This window comes from Neovison vison, chromosome 10, assembly GCF_020171115.1.
Source record: "Neovison vison isolate M4711 chromosome 10, ASM_NN_V1, whole genome shotgun sequence".
Taxonomy (NCBI): Eukaryota; Metazoa; Chordata; class Mammalia; order Carnivora; family Mustelidae; genus Neogale; species Neogale vison.
In genome coordinates, this window is record NC_058100.1 from 20,660,473 (window position 1) to 20,685,588 (window position 25,116).

At 39.5% G+C, this 25,116-nt stretch overlaps 1 protein-coding gene across 1 annotated transcript; it reads left to right on the forward strand.

The window, feature by feature from the left end:
* The first annotated feature begins 1,928 nt into the window (after positions 1-1,928).
* RGS2 (regulator of G protein signaling 2) lies at positions 1,929-5,264 on the forward strand. Its single transcript, XM_044266267.1, has 5 exons — positions 1,929-2,068; positions 3,104-3,205; positions 3,308-3,369; positions 3,938-4,104; positions 4,397-5,264. The coding sequence occupies exons 1-5, from the start codon at positions 1,959-1,961 to the stop codon at positions 4,589-4,591; spliced, it is 636 nt and encodes a 211-aa protein (XP_044122202.1). The 5' UTR covers positions 1,929-1,958; the 3' UTR covers positions 4,592-5,264.
* The last annotated feature ends 19,852 nt before the right edge of the window (positions 5,265-25,116 follow it).

Genomic DNA, 25,116 nt, shown 5'->3' on the forward strand with positions numbered 1-25,116 from the left:
GTCACATAACATCTCAGAAGATTGGCAATAAAGGTACATTACTCTTAGTACAAATGAGAAACTGGGGCTCCAGGAGGTGTGATGAGACAGTCTCAACAGTTACTTAGCACTTACTGGTTAAGCTGAGACTGTAATTAGGTCTCCAGACACAGGTCCAGCTCTCTCTCCTTGCTGTCTCTTTGTCAGAACTCCTGGACCTTCCACTATGAGTGAATTCGATCATCTGAGGTTCTAAGTGAATAATGTATTAAGGTTTACACTGGCAAAAAAAAAAAAAAAAAAAAGCAAGTGCTTATTTATGACACTTATTTAATAAATAATTATTGAATAATCAGGAAGTGAAAATAGATGGAAAAATGCAATGTTCTTTTACAGATAAAAGAGTATATGCATGAGAAAAATAGCATTCTTACATTTCACAAACATGTTTTAAAGTACTTACTACTGAGATCTAAATGGCTTTCCTTTCCATAATAAAGTATGACTATTCTCTTTAGTAATAATTGCCCATTTTACCCCACAAGTCAAACTTGGAGCTCCCAATTACTGGCAGCTCACTTTAAGACGCTAAACTGATTTTCTTTAAGCAGTTCTAATGCAAATCAGGGAGAATTTTGCAGCCTAACCTTGCTGTTAATCTTATTTTCTACTTAAATGCTCGATGGGGAAACCATTTGAATATTCCACTGTACAGTTCTGTTACCTGAAATCAAGTAATTGTGTTGAGGTTATCTATTGTGGAGGTTCTCTGTCCTTCCAATCAAAATATTTACAGCTGGCTACAGTAGAGATGATTTTTGAAGAAATAACAAATTAAACTGATTCAAGTAAACCACTAACGTCTCCTCCTCCTCTCTACGCTCCCCTCTTTTCAAGTTAAGTGTTCTGGTAAATTCTAAGGCAACCAGGAATGACTCAGGAGGAAATCCTGCATCCTTGCATTCTTTAACAAGAATGGCTCTGGCGTGTTACAGTTGCGAGGTCTCGGTGTTTCCCTCTGTCTCAGCACAGGGCGATCTGTGATCTCTGTTCTAGAAGGAAAAGCAGCCAAGGACTCCGGAGAAACAGCTTGCAACCCCACGGACACACCCAATCACGCATCCTTTGGTGATCAAAAAGGCACACACAGTCAAAAACACTATGGTCTGATGAAGTCACTTTCTCCTGTTCCTTCCCTATTTATCATTCATTCCCAAACGTGCTCAAGAGGCCCCGGCAAGCTGCGGGAGTAGGTCACACCACCTGGCCCTGAATTGTCAGGGTTCCTGCTTTTCATCTTTTTCGTCCCCGCACACTAAATGGAATCGCAGAGCGGAATAGGTGAGGGTCTCCCAACCGTCTCAGTTTGCAAAGCAAGAATGAGGGGCGGGAAGAGAGCGGACCCTCAAAAGGCGTGGGAAAGCGGGGGGTACATCTTATTTCGACACAAGGCAACTCTTCCCTGGTCCCCTACAAGCAAGTTTGGCCCGGCGGGGAAGCCGCGCTCCACCCCGCGGTCGGGGGCGCGTAAGCGTGGGGGAGGGGCGGGGAGCGCGAGCCTGGGGGGACCCCTCTCCCCGCTCTCCTCGCTCTCCCCCCTCCCGCCTCCGGCCCGCGGCCAACTTCGACTCCCTCCCTTGGCCGGCGGCCGCCAGTCCTTGAGAAAGGTCGCTGGCCGCGGCTTGCGGCTGGGCTTCTCCGTCCGATCCCACACCAAACCCCACAAGCCGCCGGGTCTGGCACGAGTGCGCACGAAGCAGCAGCCGCAGACGTCAGCGGGCCCCGCTTCGAGACCCTTCCGCAGCGCCCGTGACTGCCGCAGGCTGGGGGCTGACTCCGCCCCGTGCCCGTCTCCAACCGACCAATCGGCGCCCCCTGGGGGCGGGACCGGCGGCCTGAGGCCCCGCCCCGCCCCTTCTAATAAATCTGGCCGCGCACATTCTCTCGCAAACGTCTGCGGCCCTAGCAGGAGGAAGATAATGCAAAGTGCCATGTTCCTGGCTGTCCAGCACGACTGCGGATCCATGGACAAGAGCTCCGGCAACAGCCCCAAGAGCGAGGAGAAGCGGGAAAAAATGAAGCGGACCCTGTGAGTATGGCTTCTCTCCCGCCACTCGCTGCGGACCTGGCTCTCCGGGTTGCTGCAAACGTGCTACATTCCGGCTCGGTTTTGATTGATATTAGGAAACTGTAACCTGCGCTTCTGCAGGGGGAAAAAATGTGGAAAAGGTCAATTTGCTAAGTAAGGTTAAATCCGTGTGGTATGTACTGATTTCGTTATGTGAGCAAAGGAGTCTCGGTAGTTTAGGAATTGAGAAAATTTTTGAACTGGAGGCGGTGGTAGATGCGCCTGAGAAATTGCGGGTTGGCTTTTTGTCCCCTGCATTTACGATAACATCCGAGAATCCTGCGGCGGCCGAAGGGCATCCCGAGAAATGGTACCTTGCATTGTAAGTTTTGATCAGCTTACACAGCTTCTGGAAGGAGTATTTTCGTTGGTTCTGATTATATTCGTTTTAAAAAATGGAACTGCATACCTGACCCACCAGAGACTGAAACGAATCCTTGTTGTGCATCATCTGCTTAAAATGAGTGTTGTAGTTGGGGGTGGGGGTGGGGGGGCAGTCATACACACACACACACACACACACACACACACACTCACCCACACCTACCTCCCTCATGGCTTCTAGTGTGGTCCAGAGCCTCCTGCTCTAGGGGAAATGAATGCTGACTGGCTCCAGACAGTTCCACTGGAGGTTTCAAGTGTGAAATGTCTCAGAATTATAATTAAGGCTGCAGAAAAACTGCTGCCTTTTGTGGGCCAGAAATAGCATCTGCCTTTTGAAGTATGCCAACTAAATTCATTTAACTACCCTAGTCATTTTTAGTCTTACTCTTGGTTATAAAAGTAGTATTTCTGTTGAGATGAATGGATGAAACTAACTGTGTTGGGCACGTAGGTGCTAGGTTTAAATGTAAAATGTGTAAGACTGACTTGAAGAGTTCTTGTTTTGTCTTATTTGGTTGGTAGTTACTGGGTGACTTTATTTGGTAAAAATGCCTCCAACTGCAGTAGCAATGTAAAATGTTCCCACTTAGTATCTTTTTTTTTTTTTTTTAGATTAAAAGATTGGAAGACCCGTTTGAGCTACTTCTTGCAAAATTCATCCTCTCCTGGGAAGCCCAAAACTGGCAAGAAAAGCAAACAGCAAACGTTCATCAAGTAAGTTGAAAATATTGTACTTAGAAATGTGAATCACTTGCTGCTGTGCTGGAAAGAGGAACTGTGATGTGCACAAGCTCACATGCAGACTTTCTGTTGCAGGCCTTCCCCTGAGGAAGCACAACTGTGGTCAGAAGCATTTGATGAGCTGCTAGCCAGTAAATGTAAGTTAACCTGTTGTATTTGATCCATTTCAAGTATCACACGTCTAGAAAAAGCTGCTCACACAACAGAAAAGCAGATTGCCCAAGGGGAGTTCAGCTTTATAATCGCTAAAAATATAATGCCTATTTTTCTCCTTTATTTCCTAGTATTTAACCATGGAAATGCATGGTTTATTCACTGTAGACGAGAAGAAAAACTAGCCAAAATTATAGTGGCAGTTCCTCTTCCTTAGGGTTGAATCAGCTTTTCCATTGCATACAATGTTTCCAGGAGGTTTAGTTCCCAGAGAATTTAGGTTCCCATATACATATTTGCATTAATAGCAAAGTTAACTATTTATATTTTTGTAGCAGTGCACCAACTTAAGCATTTTGCCTATTAGCATCTTAGCCTTTAAAGAGCTAAATTGAGAGGATTACAAGTTTGAGTGAAATCAAGAAAATTGCTATCATCTAGAAATAATAAAATACAGGAGTGGGAAAATGGTAGTTCTGGAAAAAATTGAAGGGATTAATTGGTCACCCAGTTCACATTCTGTATGCTTTCTTTTTCCTCCTCTTTCCCCAGATGGTCTTGCTGCATTCAGGGCTTTTTTAAAATCTGAGTTTTGTGAAGAAAATATTGAATTCTGGCTGGCCTGTGAAGACTTCAAAAAAACCAAGTCACCCCAAAAACTGTCCTCCAAAGCAAGGAAAATATATACTGACTTCATAGAAAAAGAAGCTCCAAAAGAGGTAAGGGGGAAACAGTGTTCTTCATTGCAGCATATTTTGAACACTCTTAGCACCAACACAAAACAAAAGACACCAAATTAAATTAAAGGCCAGGGGACTCGGGGGTGGGGAGTTAAATGGTTTTTAGAAACTAATTCTGGTTTTTAATTAGATTGATTTTATTTCTTAAATGACCTGGTGAATGAAGCTTATCACACACTATAGTTTTTGCTTCTTGTTTTCAAATATCATATAGGTATCAATCTCTAGTTCTGAATATGGAATAAACCACTTTTTTTTTTTTAAATTTCAGATAAACATAGATTTTCAAACCAAAACTCTGATTGCTCAAAATATACAAGAAGCTACAAGTGGCTGCTTTACAACTGCCCAGAAGAGGGTCTACAGCTTGATGGAGAACAACTCTTATCCCCGCTTCTTGGAGTCAGAATTTTACCAGGACTTGTGTAAAAAGCCTCAGATCACCACTGAGCCCCACGCCACATGAGAGGAGAAAGGGAGCCCAATATGGAGGACATTTCATTTTTTTCCTAAGGGGAAAGGCTGTGACCTGCCAAAAAGACTGACCTTGAATTTAGCCTGGGTGTTCAGGAAACATCACTCAGAACTATTGATTCAGAGTTAGTGCATCAGGAAGGTGGTAACTGTCTAGGAGAAGCTTGTATTGGGACAGCTTCCGTAGCTGTGTCCAGGACACAGGGAGAAAGTGGTCTACATGTGGTGTGTCTCACACTGGGAAGGCAGAAATAGGAATGTGAGACCCCAAGGTATGATGTGATGCTGTTGGTCCAAAAGCATTTAAAAATCAATAGGTCTGGGATTATGTGGCCTTAGCTAGCTGGCTGTATATCTTTCCCTAAATCAGTCCATGTTACCACATAGTGGTTTTAGTTTTAGTTATTTAGGAGTAAGTAATGTTAAAATGTTTACTGTGTGCAAGGGTGTTGAAGTTCTTCTGACTACAGATCATCAGTACTGTTGTCTCATGTAACACTAAAACTGAAACGGTCTGTATTTGAATTGTTCACGTGGTGTAACAGAATGCGTGCTGTCGTGTAGGAAACTACATTGTCCATGAGGAGTGCCAAAAACTGTCCTGAAGGCAGCTAAACTTTGACGTGGTCTTTGAATACATTTAATAAATTTATTTTGATAAATAATGTTGAATATTTGGTTTAGATGTTAGGGGGGTTTTGTGGGTTGTTGGAGGAGAGGGGATTGTTAAACTGGAAATACGGCAGATACTCTTTCCAGTAATCAAGAGTACCCTAGGTGATGTGCCCGTTCCATAAAAACGGACAGTGGTCAGAAATGAGAAGTGATAGGAGTATGCCTTCTCTGCAGTTACCTCTTTTATAAACCTAATAAACATTATGAAGGCCAAGAGAAGTCAGACCACCTCCTTAAAACCACTCTGGGGTCAAAATTTCTAATACAACCTTACAAAAAAAAATCAAGCTTATTTTTAATAAAAACAAACAAAAAATGACCTTAAAGCCCTTCCTGGATATCTACTAAAGACTAGCTAAGTATAAGAAGTAAAATAACAGGGGCACCTGGGTGCCTCAGTGGGTTAAGCCTCTGCCTTCGGCTCAGGTTATGGTCTCAGGGTCCTGGGATCGAGCCCTGCATCCGGCTTTCTGCTCAGCAGGGAGCCTGCTTCCTCCTCTTGCTCTGCCTGCCTCTCTGCCTACTTGTGATCTCTGTCAAATAAATGACTAAAATCTTTAAAAAAAATGTAAAATAATATAATGTAGACAAAGCACCAGAGTAATTCATATAGCTCTGCTTCACAAATGAAAAAGGAAGTCAAATAAGGTGAATGTAGGACTGCCTTTTATATTTCCCTTGGTTCCTACTTCCCCCACAGGGTACAGACATGAACTTCCAAGATGCAACCTGAAATTGGTGTGATCAATACAAAAATCAGGATTTTCCTGATTCTCCTGCCTTCATTGGGCCAATAAAGAATCTGGTTATGTTACTTTAGCTAGTGATGAAGGCAAAAGAAGCACACTTTTGTTTCTTAAACTTAATTTAGGAATGTGCTTTTTTTTTCCTAGCTGAGAGTGAGAGGCCTTGAATCTGTTATTTTTCAAACTGGTTATTTAGAAAAGGAATACTCTTCTCCAGGAGGCTTCTTTCCTACCCTCCTTGATTACAGTCTCAAAAAGGAATGAGAGCCCTCATCTCAGATTTGCAAGACCTGAGCTGAGGTAATAATTTCTCATAGCTTTCTGACCTCGGAAGTCCATGTTTCTTAGTTCCTCAGTGTACACCTTCCCATCTATCCCACTGCCTATGAGGTAGTAAGGGGCTTTAGAAATTGTAAATGACTTTAAAAAAAAAAAAAAAAGCATCCTGATTTGCAAAAGAAATTGACAGGTGCCTGGGTGGCTCAATGGGTTAAGCATCTGTGTTTGGCTCAGGTCATGATCCTGAGGTCCTGGGATTAAGTCCCATATGGGGCTCTCTGCTCAGCAGGGAGTCTGCCTCTCCCTCTCCCTCTTCTGTTTGCGCTCTCTCTCTCTCTTAAGTAAATAAAATCTTTAAAAATTGACACTACTACCCCCATGGTTTAAATACTGTTTTCATTATTTTTCCACTAATCTCCATTTTAGCTGAAGTGTCTGGTACCAACAGGCATAAGCTCCATGAAAGACTCCCTCCTGCACTCCTGCATTGCCAGAAACCAGGATATCCCCAAACAGGGGCTCTGTAAATAGTGGTTGAATCAATGAATTCTGAAGGGTTATTGACTGAGACATGTCTTAAGAGAATAACTATGTCAGGTCTGCCTATGCCTTCATTTGGAAAGGTTTTGGCCAACAGAGAAACTCAAGAGTCATGCCACACATTTCAAATCATTGCCAAGTCCTATTTATTTTAGCTCAACTATATTTCTAGCCCGCTTTTCATGGCCACCCTCATCAAAGATGCCAGTATCTGATGCATGTCAAGATGCCCCTCATTCTTACCCCTACCTCCATGTGTCCCCTGCTTTTTAATTCTGAGAATCCATTTCAAACATAAGCTTGATCTTGTCTCTTGTTGCTTATAAACCCTTGGCAGGTCTTCCAAACAATTAGGATAAAGGCATTACCCCTACTATGGCCTAGTACCTGCACAGTTTGCACCCTCCTTCCACTCCAGCCTCGTCTTCACCACATTTCCCCAGCTCTGCTGGCCGCACTGACCCACTTCCATTCCCATTGCAGGTAGCATGCCCACTGGTCCACAGAGCCTTTGCACGTAATAATCCCTCTGCAGGGAATGCAATTTTCGCTCTCACTCATCATTCATAGATCAGTGCAATTGTCACTTCCCTAGGGGAGCTTTCCCCTGACCTCCTTATCTAGGTCAGATCCCTTTTTAGACATTCTCATAACACCAGATTCTCTAATTTAGAGCACTAATAGAATTCTCATTAATTGGTACGATTATTTGATAATCCTATGACTCCTCCCCCAGACTGTGGATAGCACAATTTGAGGGCAGTATCTTTTGCTATTCATTGCTGAATCCCAACACCTAGCACCTTGCCTGACACACAGTGGAAGCGACATAAATCATTGCTGAATAAACGAACAAGTATTAAAAGGTCTTATAAATAAATTTTGATGAAACAAGTATCTACCGATGCACAAGGAAATAGTACAAGCTTTTAAAAGGCACATTGACTCAAATGTCTGAAAATATCTGCAGTTTTTCCTTTGGCAAAAAAAAATAGCTACCTCTTACTCAGCATGTTCTTTGTAACTTTTGGCCTTTACTCGAAGAAGAGGCCAGATTATAGTAACAAAAAACAAGAGTTTTGACTTTTTCAGGGCCACTAAAAGCACAGGCTTTATTCAGGTGGCATTTTCCAATGTTCTCTAGTGTGGAACAAACAGAAACAGGTTGAAGATTAGAAGCCACATACCTCCACAAATAAATATCACTTAATGCTCCAGATTCTCTGAGTTCAGACCTTTAAGACCCACAATCTATTCATTTTGATAGTATTTCATTTTTTCAAAGATTTTAAGCTCAGGAGCATTTCAAAATACAGCAATCTCATGCAGTCCCACTGAAAAAATAGAATTGTGTATTTTCTGCCATGTGAACATAGGGAGGCAACAGATGAGTTTCAATGACATGGTTTAGAGCAATCACTCAAAATTTCAGAGGAAATGGGTCTTTGGTAGAGGGTTTGTTGGTGCGTTTGTCTGTTTTGCCACAACGTTTGGTCGGGGCCAGCAGGCAGTTTCTTACGGCCGGGGTACATCCTGCATTTGGACTTTAAGAAAGCCCCACCCTATACCAGGCACTAGCCTGTTTCTAACTTTGTTTTCCTGTGTTAGTCCCATCACAGATTAAAAAAAGGAATTAGTCTGACTTAAGAGACTTCGCCACTATTAAACAGTGAGCTTTGACCTTCATGGAGATTTCCGTGTGCTGGCTTACATGCCTTTTGACGACTCTGGAAAACAAGTTTTCCTGTTGTTGTCAATAGCAAGGAGATGAGGTTTATTTTTGGCATTCTAGCTAAAGAGTAGCACAGAGTTGCTTGAAGTGACAGTCACAGCCCAAAAGAGTGTCTCCTATGACCTGAAGGGCAAAAAACCCTAAATAAATAAAAGGAATCACTTGTAGGGTAAGAGGTCCATTCTAGCTTAAGGTGATAGGATTCAACAAAGTACTGATATTAGCCATTTGGGGGCCATGGTCCAGCATGACCAGACCACACTCTGTGTGGAGAATAGGACCCAGGATGGGTGTAGAAGTGAAGCCCAGGACCAGGTGATAGAAGGCTTTTGAATATTAAAGGTTAGGATTTTATTCTGAGGCAACAGACACTAATCTCAACTAAAATGTATAAAAATAACTTGGGCAGCAATTTGGAGGATGAATTGGAGGCAGGGAGATGAGCTAGGAGACCACACTAATAGCCTAGACAAGAAATGCCATGTGCCTAAACCAGGACAATGCCACCCAATAAATAATTCAATGTGACAATAGTAGATTATACATCGTCTACATTATGCAGAACACAAGACTATGCCATGGAGGAAATAAATATAAACACATGTAAGATACACAGCTTGTCCTCCAAGAGGTGCCCATTAAATATCTCACAAAATAAGGGGCACCTGGTGGCTCTGTTCAGTGTCTGACCCTTGATCTCAGCTCAGGGCTAGATCTCAGAGTGGGGAGTTCAAGCCTCACATTTGGCTCGGTCCTGGGAAGATAACTGACTTAAAAAATATATATGGCTTACGGAATAATGTACAAAAGTTAAAACATCAGGTGGGCTATGATTGGTGATTAATTACCAAAAGAAAAATGCAAATACTTTTAGTTAGAATCTGTCGAGGAACAAAGTAAAGTGGCGTTTTTTGATGAGATTTAAAGAATGAGTAGATTTAATAAGGATGGAGGAGAAAGTACTCAGGGTGGAGAAATGGTTGAACTTAAGGGGAAAGTAAGATTAGGTCTTGTATAGTATTATGACATTTTTGCAGGCAGATAGTTTCTGTGAGGATGTATATTTGAAAGCTGTTTTGTTGATTCAGTTTTTTGGCAAACATTTACCAGGGTTTCTCTGGGCAAGAAAGATGCCAAGGAGCAGAAGAAATGGTCAACTACTGAGAAGGACGGGAAAAGAAAGGCCAGGAGCTCAAGCTCAAAACTGAAAGCTACACTTTATTTTTCTTAAAAATGGATTTTGGTAAGATGATCAACCAGCCTAGTCATCAGGCTCTATAGAATCTTCCTTCAGTTTATCCCAGGCATCTTTCCCTTCTCCTCCTACAGCCAAGCTTACACACCATGGTTGTCATTCCCTCCCCTGGACCTGGGTAGACCTCAGGTTCGGTGTCCTTCTAATTCATTCACTAGATGGTCATTTGAACATCGATGTCTTCACATCACTCTTCTGACCAGAAAATATGCAAACTCTCTGGTATCTCCCAAATCAGAGGAAACTCCAATACCTACAGATAAAAATTCTTTGTTTTTTTCTGCCTATCCAGTCTTAGTTTCACCATCCAGAAGCAATCAATGCTGGACTCTCTTATTGTTCCTGAGATACACTATTTTTCTCCCATTATTAGATCAAATTAACCCCCATGTTTAGAACTGCTCTGCCTTCCTTTAAATTTAACTCATTTCTCAAGGCTCAGATCAAGTTTCACCTCTATGAAAGGTTGTCAAAGGTGTGTAGTCTAATCTTCCAACTAAATGGTCAATCACGGTACCATTTTGGCTTATTTTACTTAACTTTCAGAGTAATAGTAAGGTTCCAAACATGAAGGATACTCAGTATCCATTGATCATTGATTAACTGATCAGCTCATTGATTGATTCTCAAACTCTTCCATAAAAATGCATGTGGTGAAAAAAAAATACAAGCAGTGATATAAATGATTTCATTTGATTTGCTAAGCTCATTTGTAAAAAAAATTTTTTAAGGAGTCTGCAAAGCTTTTTATTTTGTCTCTACATTTTTGCCTTGCAAATTTAACGGGGGGAAAAAAACTAAACTATGTGGATCTTGGATAAGATCCTAACATTAGATTTTCTGGAATCCCAAGTTAATCTGATATTTATATGTTTTAAAAACTGCACTGACCTATATGGAAACTTCCCTTAGGAGTGAGACTTGTGTGTTTATTTAGCTGGTGTATAACTTAGACATGTACAGACGTCATATCAAAGTCAAAATAATGAAAAAGAGAGAAGACCCAAATAGGAAAGTGAAAAGAAACTATTTGCTGCTGCTGTCTGCTACGGGGTAAAAAGTAACTTGGTTTTCTTGGATGTTGTTTTGCCTTTTTTTCTTTTTTAATGCATTTGCAACTTCAAATCTCAGAGACCCATTCCATGTCCATCGCAAATGATTCTCTCAGTCTTTACCCTCAGATCTTTAGCCTCAGAACACAACCACAAATTTTCTACAATAAGTGCATTTTGAAACTGCAATACTGAAACACCAAGAAAATGTGCAGTTTACATGACCTGTGCCAGATATAAAGCTTTGCTTTCACAAGCAGGTGGTGCTTGGTTGAACTTTGCCCTCTCGCACGGAAGTTTATGACGTTAAATCCCCATTTGGCACAAACCAGTGCATTCTCACACAGAGTGATTTCACAGAAGTGGCCATTGAGCATGGTAATCTCAGTGTCAGGACTTAAAGTTCTACCCCTTTCTTAGTTCTTCTACTTCTGTTTCAGATTCCAGAACTTTGTAAACCCTGCAACATTCCACAAAAGTGCAAGTAAGATCATTAACGTCATAGGACAGCTAGTAACAATAATTTCAAAAATAATTTTGGTCTTCATACAACTATTTTTAGAAAAAAAATTAATAATCCATCTACTACTGAAAATGTTAATGTTGATGAAGTATCTCTGAACTTTGAGTCATTTTTTTTTAATCCAGAGAATGTAGAAAGAGCCCAGAAACAACATCAAAGATAAAATCAGGAAAGTAGTGCTATCCAGTAAAAAAGTAATATGCCACATATATAATTTTTAGTTTATATTTTATAGCCTCATTGAAAGATGCAAAATTTTTAGTTTTATAGCCACATTAAAAGATGCAAAAATGGGGCACCTGGGTGGCTCAGTGGATTAAAGCCTCTGCCTTCGGCTCAGGTCATGATCCTAGGGTTCTAGGATCAAGCCCCACATTGGGCTCTCTGCTCAGCGGGGAGCCTGCTTCCCTTCCTCTCTCTCTGCCTGCCTCTCTGCCTAGTTATGATCTCCGTCTGTCAAATCTCTGCCTGTCAAATAAATAAATAAAATCTTTAAAAGATGCAAAAAGAAACAAATGAAGTTAATTTTAACAGTGTATTTTATGTAACCCGGTATACTCAGAATAGTTCTATCATTGTGGAATGTGATTCATATAGTAAATTATTGAAGAGGTATGTTATATATTTTTCTCTTATTAAGTCCTCAAAATTAAGTCTTCAAATTAAGTTTTATTACATCTGATGTGTGTTTATACTTACAGAATATTCAAATGCCCACTAGTCACATTTCAAGGGTTCAGTAGCCCCATGTGTCCACCTTATTGGACTTCATAGCAATAAAGGTTGAATCTAGATGATAGATCACAAACCAAAATGAATTTATACTTTCTTATTTTTTTCCAATGCCCAAATACATTTCATAGCCAGTGGTTCTCAAAATTCTTCACCACCATGTTGTGTTTAATTGGGAAAAGAATCTTCTATTTCCTGTATGAAGGCAATGAAGCTAGATTGCCACACTTCAAATGTCCCCTCTCTTGCTTGCTGTGTGACTTATTATGGAACTTTTTTTGTGTGAAGTTTTACCTATTTAAGTACTCTCTACCCCCAACATGGGGCTTGAACTCATAATCCTGAGATCAAAAGTCACATGCTTTTCCTACTCAGCCAGCCAGGCAAGAACTTCACTGTCTCTCAAGTCAAAAGCAGAGGAATATCAGACTGCCTTACAGGTTTTTTTTGTTCTTTTAATTTTTTTTTTAAATAAATGGGTTGATACATGCAAAATAGTTACATAAGTGCTAGCAAACAATGTTTAGTAATAATATTATTTATTTAAGAGTTATCTATTAACACTGCTTTGCATCATTTTCTAGACAAAAGTATTGTCTAGATCAAAAGCTATTGTTGACTGGAAGACCACTAACTCAGTTAATATGAAAACCCTGGCTTGAGTGAGTCAGTTTCTCAAAATAACCGACTTCTGTGCTCATTATAATTTTTTTAAATTTTATTTATGTTTTGTTTTGTTTTTAAGAGAGCACAAGTGGAGGGAGGGGTAGAGGGAGAGAGAATCTCAAGCAGACTCTGTGCTGAGCTCCAAGTCCAATGTGGGGCTCGACCCCACAACCCTGAGATCATGAGCCAAAATCAAGAGTCAGATGCTCAACAGACTGAGCCACCCAGGTTCCCCTAGAATTATTAGAATTACAATAGTGCTTTCATGCATTCAACAATATTCATCCAGGTACCCAACAGAGCAATTGACAAGATCTATGGACTTTGCCATCAGGGGAACTTTAGCTTCAATGGATTGTTCTCAACCCTGTATCTTTCATTTCATGAGTCTTCAATTATTATTGATATGATTTAATATAGGCCTTATGTTAGCATATGTTATCCTCGCTTACATCTAGCACTGGGATGATGCTGTCTGCAAGTATTAGAAAACCCCAATCAAACCGGCATGAAAATACACAAAATCAAAGCTAGGGTAGATACCAATCCTGGTGCACCCTGAGCTTCTGCTGTTATTTGGCACTCCCTTTCACTCAGTCCTCCTCTATACTTCAGTTGTGTCAACACAGTGGCTTCCATCATGGTCACAAAACAGTAGCAATGGACACCAAAAGATTGCTCCTCCAATGATAGGGAAAAATGTTTCTTTCTTTTTTTTTTTTTTTAAAGATTTTATTTATTTATTTGACAGAGAGAGACCACAGTAGACAGAGAGGCAGGCAGAGAGAGAGAGAGAGGGAAGCAGGCTCCCTGCTGAGCAGAGAGCCCGATGCGGGGCTCGATCCCAGGACCCTGAGATCATGACCTGAGCCGAAGGCAGAGGCTTAACCCACTGAGCCACCCAGGCGCCCCAGGAAAAATGTTTATTTCTTAAATCTAATTAGATCAACTTGTCACAGTCCATAGAAGAAATCATAAACGAATTGGCTTAACGCTGGGTTTTTGAATGATCATAGGTCAAGGGTATGGAATCACCAGGATCCAATACAACTCTGTAGTCTAGAAGTGAGATCGTGCCTAAGGAAGCAACAGGTAGCTGAAACAACTTGGGGTTTTGTTAGAAAGGAGGAGCTGAAACTGTGTGGTCAATTGGCAATGTCCATTACACAACGCTGAGAGGAACTTGTTTTGGAATATTGTTCCGAAGTGACAGAAGAGACAGTCTATGATTCAGTAAGCACTTGGGGATGTCGCAAAATAGGTCACTACTAAACAAAACCCAGAACACACATGATTTTCATCCCGACTGCATGAATTGTCTTTATCAGTTTAAATATGGCTGGAAAGTATTAAAAGAGAAAATAAGTCTAATACAAGGAATAGCTATAAGAAATTTGATTTATAGCTCCACTTCCTAAAGTTTTGTGTGTGGAAATGTCACTTCTAGGAGTCCCAGTTTTCTCATTCAGCTCATCTCTTAGCCTCAAGTTCTGGTGGGGGGGGGGGATCAAAAGATATAATTCATGTGGAAGACATTTGTAAGCTTTTAATGCAAAATAGAAATCATTTATTATCATTAACAGGAAAATCAAAGCTCTCAGGTTTGGGGGGAAAACAGTTCTCAACGTTGTATCTTTTGCTTCATGAGTCTTTAGTTATTGCTGATATGATTTAATATAGGCCTTATGTTAACATATGATTTTTGTGTTCCAACTACTTGGACAACAACATGCATTTCTTCTGAATTTGTTCAACCTGTTACAAAAATAAATACTTCCTCGCTCAACATGCATTCTGCAAAAGTTAAAAGCTAAACATGTAAATATTCTAGGTGGGACTGAACAAAAATATTCTTTTTTTTTTTTTTTAAAGATTTTATTTTTAAGCAATCTGCACTCAGCATGAGGCTCAAACTCACAATCCCAAGATCAAGAGTCACATGCTGTACGGACTGAGCCAGCCAGGTACCCCTGAACAAAAATATTCTAAGTATTAAATATTTTATCACAAAAGGCCTTTTAGAGTAACAAAATTTAATCTGCTGTTTTAGTTCTGTCTGTTTGTCCTTCAGTGATTACTGCCCTTCTCCTTCTACTCCTCTACCATCATTATCTAGGCCTTCTTTGTGTCAGGCCAATATTGCTTCTTGGGCTGTTGCTTGTTCTCTTAAAATTAGAACTTCCTGGAGCGCCTGGGTGGCTCAGTGAGTTAAAGCCTCTGCCTTTGGCTCAGGTCATGATCCCAGAGTCCTGGGATCGAGTCCCACATCGGGCTCTCTGCTCAGCGGGGAGCCTGCTTCCTCCTCTCTCTCTGCCTGCCTCTCTGCCTACTTGTGATCTCTCTCTGTCAGATAAACAAATAAAATATTTTGAAAAAAATTAGAATTTCCTTTTTCCAACTCATCCTACATATGGAAGCAGATTATTCCTCATAAATGCCAATGTAACTATATATCATGCTTCATTCAAAAAGTTTCATTGCCTCCGTATTTCCGAGTAGCATAGAAAGAGCACTAGATTAGAAGTCAATGGGATGAGAATCTGGTCATAACAGCATTAACTGCCTGGTTAACCTGCGAATTGTCCCCTCTCAACTCCTTCATCTGTAAACACTTGACTGGGTCTCTAAAATCTCTTCTGGCTCAAAATCCTGCTTGGCTTTGGATATTCCTGAAATCTATCCCTATCCTTACAATTTTAATTTTTTTCCCAAACAATCTAACATAAAAATCACTGCCTCCATCCATCTGCTCTCCTCCTTCCAAAAGCAAAGCCAACTTCATTTCACTCATATTGGCCTTCTTGTCTGGACAGGCCTCCCACTCCATTTATTCTACCTGTATCCTACATGTTTTTCAAGACCCAACTCACATTCCTCAGGAACGCCAGTTTATCAGTCTTTGCCTCCAATCCTTCATTCAACAAAAACTTGCTGCATACCTAATGTGTGCGAGGCACTGGGCACACCATGCTGAATAAAAGAGAGAGGATTCCGGCCCCTATGGAATGGACATTCCACTGGAGTCAATAATTATTGAACAAGTGAATAAACGAGATAATTCCAGATTATGACAAATGCCTAAGAAAGAAAAAACCTAAGTGGTCAGATAGGGAAGGGACAGGATGGTCTGGGAAGGCATATTTTAGCTGTGTAGCGCTGTGACATGCTCCCTGAACTAGTGTTGACTGACTGATTAAACCAAAGCCCAGCTCTGCTTTACAACAACTCCTTTTTAAATAAGAGCCTTAAAACTTGTGTTAGCTAAGCCATAACTTCTTATTAATTCCAAAATAATTTTTATCCATAGAAAGGACCATTTCTGAACCAACAACGTATTACATTCAGTATTTTTAAAGTTCTAAAAATTAAGAATCCCTTGAGGCATTTCTCAAATCACTAAGGATACTAGGGTACCCACATTTTTTTTTCTTTTTGCTAATGTCATTTTCATACTCCAGGCTACTATCCTTCTGATTATTTCTTAATGGTTTATCTCCTCAGGTGGCATCCTGCTTCTCTCCCTAGTGCCCTATCATGTCGCTGACATTATCACCACCCACTCCATCCCCTTGGCTGAAACCTGCCACTATATACCTTTTTATGAGGGTTAGAAACCTCACCCACTCACATTACTGAGTCACTAAACCTCAGAGATTTCCCCTTGAAGATTTTCCCCTACTCCCTTTTAAGGAGTAGTCCTTAAATTACCACAAAGAACCCAGTAACAATAGCATTTGAGTAATTCCAGGGTAACACCGTTTTTCTTAAAAAACAAACAATTCCCTCAAGACAGTCCGCCTTTGGGCAGGCTCTCACCACCTCGCAGCTGGATTCCTGACTGCATTCTGCTGAAAGTTCTCCCCTTCAGACCGGCCTCACTCCTTTCATCCTACTTGAGGAAAGGGGTGGAAAGAACATGGAACTGAAAGATGGATCTGACTCCAGTTTTAATCTTGATTCACAATTTTAATTAGTTGTTCAGCCTCTGAGATGATACTGAAGCGCTATTGGATTGTTTACTGGTAAGTTATGTCAATGTTAGAAACCGTGCTAAGAAATCTAAGAAGCATTGTACGCATTCTGCTTAACACTGGGCTGGCACACGGAGGCATTTAACTCCCCTTCCCTTTTTCAAATTAAATCTGATCTCCACCTTCGTTTCTCCATCGAGGAAAGCCTGTTCAGCAACCCTGTATCATTTATACAATCAGCCTCAGATCTATTAGCAGGCTCTTTTCATTCTGGTTCAATTACTTTTCCAGCTTTCTTTGATAGTTTCTTAAATTATCCCCTTTCGTCTCTACTAAGGCACCCTGGCCTGCTGTCAAAGCAGACATCTCAATACTCCTTGATCTTCTCGGGTGGCTCCGCACCCCAGGTCTTGGCACACATAGTTTTCTTGTCTGAAATGCCCTTCTTTCCTCTGAGATTTCCTTATTCCCTCTTCAAATTCTTGTCAAAACTTTGATCTCTTTAAAACTTCACAAACCTAAGGCAGAGCAAATACTTCTGATCTCCCAAGTTATTTGTTCGCACCTCCATAATAGCTTTGCTGTTGTTGTTCCATAAATTAACCCATTTGTTATAAGCTAGTAATGTTTCAAATGGTGGAGCTTCAGTGGTCGACCTTTCACTGGTCTTTCGATGTTTTCAGTTTCTCATAGTAGACTTTACTATGAGGGCAGAGGTGGTGGTGTAGGTCCAGGGACCATCAGCCACTGTTTGATGGAGGAACCACACTGCTGGGTGCCCATGGCTTTTCTTCCCATCTTGGTTTTGCCACAGAAGGAGCAAGTGTACTTGGCATGATGGCTTATTTCAATTTTCTCCACCATTTTCCTGAGAGAAGCACCATAAGGTGTCCCATATTTACCAATGATTCTGACCTTTTGGGTCCATCTTAGCTGTATCCCCACAAACTAGGTCCAAGCTCAGAGACTATAGCCTTCTCACTGAGAAATCTATCCCCAAGCATTAATCTTATTTCTCTTGTCAATCAGAAGCATTCTCATTGATTGCACAGATGTTTAAAACCTGTTTTTAGACCTTTTGGGGGTCTGTATCCTTGAATAGGAAAGAATTACATCTTTATTTTCACCAACTTCTAAGTAAATTTAGCATTTCCTTCCATTATGAATCTAAGCAACAAACAACAATAGCAGTAGCAAGACATGTGACTGTCACAAAGTACAGGTATTTTTATGTCACGTTACAGTTGTTGAAGGTATTTTGAAACATTGTTTGCATTCATCATTACTTCCAAGTACCAATAGTAATTAGACTTACTGCTAGAAACTTTAAAAAAGTTTAAAGTGTGAATAAAGAAGCATATATATTATTCTATTACAGTTTTTTAAGTAAACGTTTTGAGAAATTGTTGACTCACATATAATTGCGAGAAACAATAGAGAGATCCTGTGTATTCTCAGTTTCCCAGTTTCCCCAATGGTGACATCCTGCAAAACTATAGTAAAATATCATAACGGGATCCTGACATTGATACAGTCAAGATACAGAACATTTCTATCTTCACAAGGATCCCTTGTGCTGCCTTTTTATAGTCATGCAAACTTCCCTGCCACCCTACTCCATCCTTAAACCCTAGCAATCACGAATCTCTCCATGTCTATAACTTTGTTATTTCTAGAATGTCATATAAGTGGAATCCTCCAGTGTATAACCTTTGGGGACTGGATTTTCTACTCAACATAATACTACAGAGATTCTCCAAGATATTGCATGTATCAGTGGCTTTTCCTTTTATTGCTGAGTAGTACTCCATAGTGCGAGTCTCACACCATCTCTTTTGCTCCTTAATGTTTTGAATTGGTTATCAGTATGCCCATCTTCCCCTTCCTTTCATGAGATAAGAACCGTGAGTAGTTCTAATGCGGACAAATGGTCTTAGTTTTCATTGATCAGAGAATGTCTTGATTTCTCCTTCATTCCTAAAGGACATTTGCCCTAAATATAGAATTTGGGGTTGACCGTTCTTTTCTTCCAGCACATAAAAATGACATGCCACTTTCTCTGGCTTCCATGATTTCTGATAAATCTCATGTCATTCAAATTGCTTTCTCCCTATGAGTAAGGCCATTCTCTCTCACTCCTTACAAGATTTTGCTTTTTAGTTTTAGAAGTTTGTGTATGATACATTTTGATGTGGATTTCTATGGGTTTTTCCTTTTTGTGATCCATTTGCCTTCTTGATTATATAGGTTTAGTGTTCTTATTGAATTGGGAAGTTCTCAGCCTTCCTTTTTTTGTTGTTGTTGTTGTTGTAATCCCACAAGTCCATGAGGCACTGTTCATTTTTTTTCTCTCCATTTTCTCTACTCTTTTAAACTGGAGAAATTCTATTTTATCTTTAAGGTCACTGATTATTGCCTCTGTCTCATCCATTCTAATGGGCCCATCCATTGAATGTTTTTATTTAGGTTCTTTGTATTTTTCATTTCTAATTTCTCCCTTCAGTTCTTCTTGATATCTTCTATTTCTCTGCTGAAACTTTCTACTTTTCTTGTGTTTTAAGTATGTTTATAATTGCTTACTGAAATATTTTTATAAAGGTTGCTTTGCTATCTTTGCCAGATAACTTTAACATTTCTGTTATCTCTTTGTTGGCATCTATTGATTGTTTCTCTCTCTTTTTTTTTTTTTCCTTCATTTGAGCTGAGATTAGCCTATTTCTTGGTGTGACAATTGATTTGGTATAATAATCCGGACATTCTGAATATTATGTTATAAGACTCTGGGTTCTATTGACACTTCCTGTTTTAGCTGGTTTCATCTGACACTGTTCCAGCAGGAGAAGGGAGATGCTGCCTTATTATTTCAGGTGGACTAGAAGTCCAAATTTCCCACTTGGCCTCTGTTGCTACTTGAGGGGAAGAGTTTATCATTACACCGGGCAGGGGTAGGAGTCACAACTCTCCACTAGAACTCCACTACACCCCATTCAGCCTTTGCTGGCATAGATGTGGGTGGGGCCACAGATTTTTTTTTTTTTTTCTATGCTGTTTGGTTGGAGTGGAATGCTTACTCTTTAAAGTTTTCTGTCTTGCTAGACTTTCCCTTTCCTTACCCTTTGGCTATAAAGAAAGCAAGCTTCTGTTGGGACTTTTTTGTCTGTATGTGTTGACATTACTGAGTGGCCAGCTTTTTAGCTTTAGGTCTAGAATACATTAAGGCAAAAAGACAATCTAGGGAAATCACAACCATAACATTCCTTGGTCTCTAAAGTCTCTAGCTGGTCTTTTACTTCTCTCCACCTTTCAGAGTCTTTTTTTGTTTGTTTCATATGTAATGTCCAGGGCTTTTAGTTATTTTTAGTGGGAGGAATAAGGAAAAGAAAATGTATTCCACTTTTCTGAAAGTGTAAGTTTCCTCTGTCACTGTTTTTTTCTTTTTAAAAATATTTTGATTATGATATTTCAACCTAATTGTGGTTTTTTGCAATCCTATATATTTTATTTATGCATTTATTTATCTGAGAAACATCAGACAGCCCTAGAGTTTCCACAGAACCACCACTTTAAAGAAAAGTTCAAAATGGAGACCCAAAAGAAGTAGCACAGAATTATATTCCAAGATGACACAATTGGCCCAACGGCCTTCTTTAGAGTATGCATTGGCTTTCTAACTTCCATGCATCCTCTCCAGCTCCACCCAGGGTTAGGACAATTATATGGAGAGTTCTAGGGAGCCATCCATTACCAGGTAAGGCTGTGGCTTACAAAGTGACCCAAGTCTTCAGACCTACCTCAAAACTCCAGAGAAAAACACCTCTCACCCTAACTGAGAAGTAGTTAGTATTCTTCCCATCACTTTGGGTGTGGCTTTTCCACTCCCCAGGGTAGCCCCTTCTTAATTGTGCTACATTGGAAATTACCTTTTCAATGGCCCAGAACACTCATATGTGTGCCTCGTACCCTGAAAGGAATGAAAGTCTTTCGTCACCCTGATGGCCGATGAAGCAGAAGGGAAAGACCACACACCAAGACTAAAGAAGGACAGTTCAACCACTGTCACATCACATTTAAATGTCTATCTGCCCTTTCATGAGACTATGAACTCCTCAGAGGAAATAAACTGTTTCACATTCCCTTTTATTCTCAGAGTTTAACACAGGTTGAGATACATGAAAGATGCCTAATAAATGTCGTTAAATGAATAAATAAGCAAATCTATCCCAGAGAAAAATGATATATGTTAGACTTTACCAAAAGACTGCACACTTGTTTATTTCTAATTTAGCTTAAAAAACATTTTTAAGTCATTTAAGACAAATATTAGTCATTCCTTGGACTTCCATTCCTAATTTCTTCTTTTTTTTAAAGATTTTATTTATTTATTAATTTATTTCTAGAAAGAGCATGTGAGTAGGGGGAGGGGCAGAGGAAGAGGGAGAGAGAATATCAAGCAGATTCCACAACCAGCATGGGGCCCAATGCAGGGTTCAATTTCATGATCCTGATATCATGACCTGGGCCAAAGAATCAGACACTTAACTGACTGAACCAGGCCCCCCTCATTCCTAATTTCTTCTTATCCACCCATTATTACTCACCCAAACTTGGATGATAAAATGTATGCATAATTTCTCCATTTCAAAGACCATGTTGGACGGATGTCATGCATACTGCTACCTCACAAATATGCTAAAGATGGCACAAGGTTTCCAGGTCTAGTCATAACAACACCATTCCCCCCTCCTCTGTTTCTTTACCTGCATCCTGAACACGTCCTAGGACAAGAGTCTGGGACTATCACCCTAAACAAAATTTAGGTAAGTCCCCGTGATCTGCCAGTGACTGATAGTAATATGTCTTATTAGCTAGAGTCTGGAACACAAAAAGATAAGGATCTTGAAAGCAGTCTCATAAATCTTTAACCCATGTAGCCCTTCTCAACAGCAAACTCTGGTTGAAAGCAAATCACAATGTAAAGAAACCATTTGCACATCTCAGTGTTACCTAGCTACCCAACCAAGCCCAAGACATGCAATGAACATCACCCGGGAGTTGAAAGGAAGTGACTAAGTAAGAGTTGAGAAATGGTTCACGGCATCAGGAATGACAACGTGTAAAGAAGGGTGGCATTCCACGCCTCCTCGCTAGGCGGGGCGTCCAAGACAGCCTCTGAGCTGTCATGAAAGATAAACAAAGGTTTGTCTTACTAAGGCCAGTAACAAAGGAAGCTTGGCAGTGAATCTGACAGCTAATACTGTGAGTGAGGTTACTGACGACAACAATTAATGAATAACCTGCCTGGAACTCTTCATCAGTGAGATAGGAATTATTGAGGAATTCATAGTCTCAGGTCTCAGAGGGAACACCTTCTGCATAGCCCAGATAGATAAGGAAATTAAAAGAGTGTACTTTTTAAGGCAGATCATTTCATTCCTATGATTAAAACAGAAAAGATGTGCAATTTGAATTAAAAACAAAACAAACATCTGAAGTAAATAAAAAGTTTTGATGAGACAAAAAACAGATTTTAGGTATATTGTAAATATCATCCATGCAAAACACAGATTTTTATAAGGGTGTTTTAAAGTTGTCTTGCTTTATTATAAAATTGGCATTATAGATTATGTAAGTGCCAAATTGCATAAAATCATGTAGTGTCAAATATGTTTCCTAAAGTGGTTAAACTTCCAAAGGGACTAGTTTCATTTCCAAGTAGGTTGAGCATGCATGCATGTGTATAGCTCTGTTCATTCCAGGTCAGACTAGAAACTGGGGGGAAGAAGGGGGATTAGTCAAATCTTTTCTACAACCGTTATCTGGAAAAAAGACAAAAACTTTTGTTGACCATTCAACTGGTGTCTAAATGGAACAGGAAATATGAACAGGAAAGTCACATAAATCCAGAAGGGTTATAATCTGTTTTCCCCTTTAAAACCTTTGAGAATTCTGTGTCATATAGTACCTGAACTTTTTATGGTATCGTAAGGTAACTTTTTATGGTATCGTAAGTTCCCTTTATCTCTTACTAGATTTTTATACTTTCCTATTTTCCTATTTTTGTGCTCAATTTGTAGTACATAATCTCATTTCCTTAAAACAAAAAAGCTTACTGACATCTATTAAGAGTCAACCTACTAGAATAGAGAAACAATAAAAAATGGCATCTATATGCTTAATAGATGTAGTATATAATACAATATGCAGTATTAGAAGTCTACTGTTAATAATTATGCAGCCAATACTAAATTATTATAAACAACAATAATTGGTAATTATACTGATGGTAAATAGTAATTCAGTGATTCTAACTTAAAACTTGCTCATGAACACAAATGATCCCATCATTATAGATGCTAATAGGACCCAGAAGCTTATCAGTTCTTAATGATTTAGCCCCTCATCTTCAGTGTCAACTTGATTGTTTATGCTTTTTATTTTTTTAAGGTTTATTTATTTGAGAGAGAATTGGAGGGGTGGGAGGGGGGCAGAGGGAGAGGGAGAGAGAACTCAAGCAGACTCCAGACTGAGCAAGGAGCCCAACAGGGGGCTCAATCTCATGATCCTGAGATCAGAGCTTAGCAAAACCAAAAGTCGATCACTTAACCAACTGTGCTACCCAGGTGCCCCGAATGTTTGTACTCTTAGTGATACCTTAGAACCATATAATGCCTAACAGGGTGCAAGGTGTTTTCACAATCATACATAACCTATATTAGGATAGCAGTACATAGAACAGGTCTTTTAATAACTAATCCAATCTTCTTATTTCATAAGAAACAAAGAACTAGAAAGGAAAATGACTCACTAATATCACTTTGCTCACTTGGGACAGAACCAAGACAAGACTTCAGACCCAGCCCATTTCCCACCACGTAAGTTGCCTCAACTAGATTAGTCCTTTTTTTTTTTTTTTGATTAGTCTATTTTTTTAAGACATCAAACTGAAGACCCATGAATTTAAGTGACATTTTTAAGGTTGTATGGTAAATAAGTACCAAAATCAAAAGGAAAGCCCACTTGCCACTATTTTTCTTCCTTCTTCATCCATTATGGAAATTTGATTTATAATTATAGGTTATTTATATACAAGAAAAATGGATTTTCCCCCAAAATTTAATAATGAAATTACTTTCAGCCATTGAAAGAATCATTGTAATGGAGGACATAAGCATATGATTTTTTCACTAGACATTTGAAAACACATGTTTGGAGCCAGGTAGATAAGTCAGGCCTGAAGACTAAGAGTCTGGATTCCTCACTGTGTACATGCAAGTTAGTGCTGGAGAGTAAGTTAGCTTCCCCAGGAAAAGCCTATCATGTGGAGAGATAACAGAAGAGACCAAGCATCTATTAGAGTATATCAAGATTCGAGAGACATGTTGAGGTTCAGCAAAAGACACTGAGGAGTAATTAACAGAGATACCACTGGAGTCAATAGAAAATGCTGTTCTAGAAGCTAAGGGAGAAGAAAGTTTTGGAAAAGTAGTTCAGGCCATACAATTCAAAATGCTAGAAAAATATCAAATAAGAGTTAGGAGGCCATAGGACCTAGCATAGCCAAAAAGACGTTGCTAAAGATTAACTTTAGCTTTATTTTTAAAGAAATATAGGGAATTTTTTTACATCATTTTTGCCCAAGAGACTAGCAAGACGAGAATTATTCCCCAAAAGTCTGATCTAGCTACTTCATGTAGTGTAAATTGAAATGAGAAGCAATTACAGGAAAGACAATCACAATTGTACAGATAAGAAGAAATAAAAACTGAAACTAAAATGATATCAGTAGGGACAGAAATGTGACAGAAGATGCAACCAGTATTTTGGAAGTAGTAAAAGCAAATATAGATATATATTATATATAACATATATATTAAAAACATGTATATTATAAACATATATACACGTGTTTTACATGTCATATACATTTATATATGTATAATACATATATATGTGTTATAGATATTATAATTCTAGCCTTCGAGGAATCTTTGTTGAGGGGAAGATGAATTCTTACACATTTAAAATACAAGGCCTTCTGGTACAGTATGTGCTGATACCATGGAAGCTTTATTAAAGAGGTATGGCTAGAGGCAAGTCACTTGAGATATTTTTAATTTATATAGAAGTCAGGCAGCAATTTTTTTAGCGCTGAAGAGAAAGTGTTGGTTTAAAAATTGCGCATTAACTTCAAATAGGGAGATCAGTAATTAAGCTGAGGTGGCGTTAGTCATTTAAGAAGGCATCTAGTCAAACCAGTCATGAGACGTCTTTTCATTTCTGAACAGAAAAGAAATTATATGGCTTTACAGATGCACTTATCAAAATACTGTGGCAAAGAGCAGTTTT

What these genes read in the sequence shown, in the direction of transcription:
- RGS2 (XM_044266267.1), top strand. Translation starts at nt 1,959, where the DNA reads ATGCAAAGTGCCATGTTCCTGGCTGTCCAGCACGACTGCGGATCCATG. An exon ending in GAAAAAATGAAGCGGACCCT is followed by an intron (nt 2,069 to 3,103) that starts GTGAGTATGGCT and finishes TTTTTTTTTTAG; the next exon opens with ATTAAAAGATTGGAAGACCC. An exon ending in AAAAAGAAGCTCCAAAAGAG is followed by an intron (nt 4,105 to 4,396) that starts GTAAGGGGGAAA and finishes TTTAAATTTCAG; the next exon opens with ATAAACATAGATTTTCAAAC.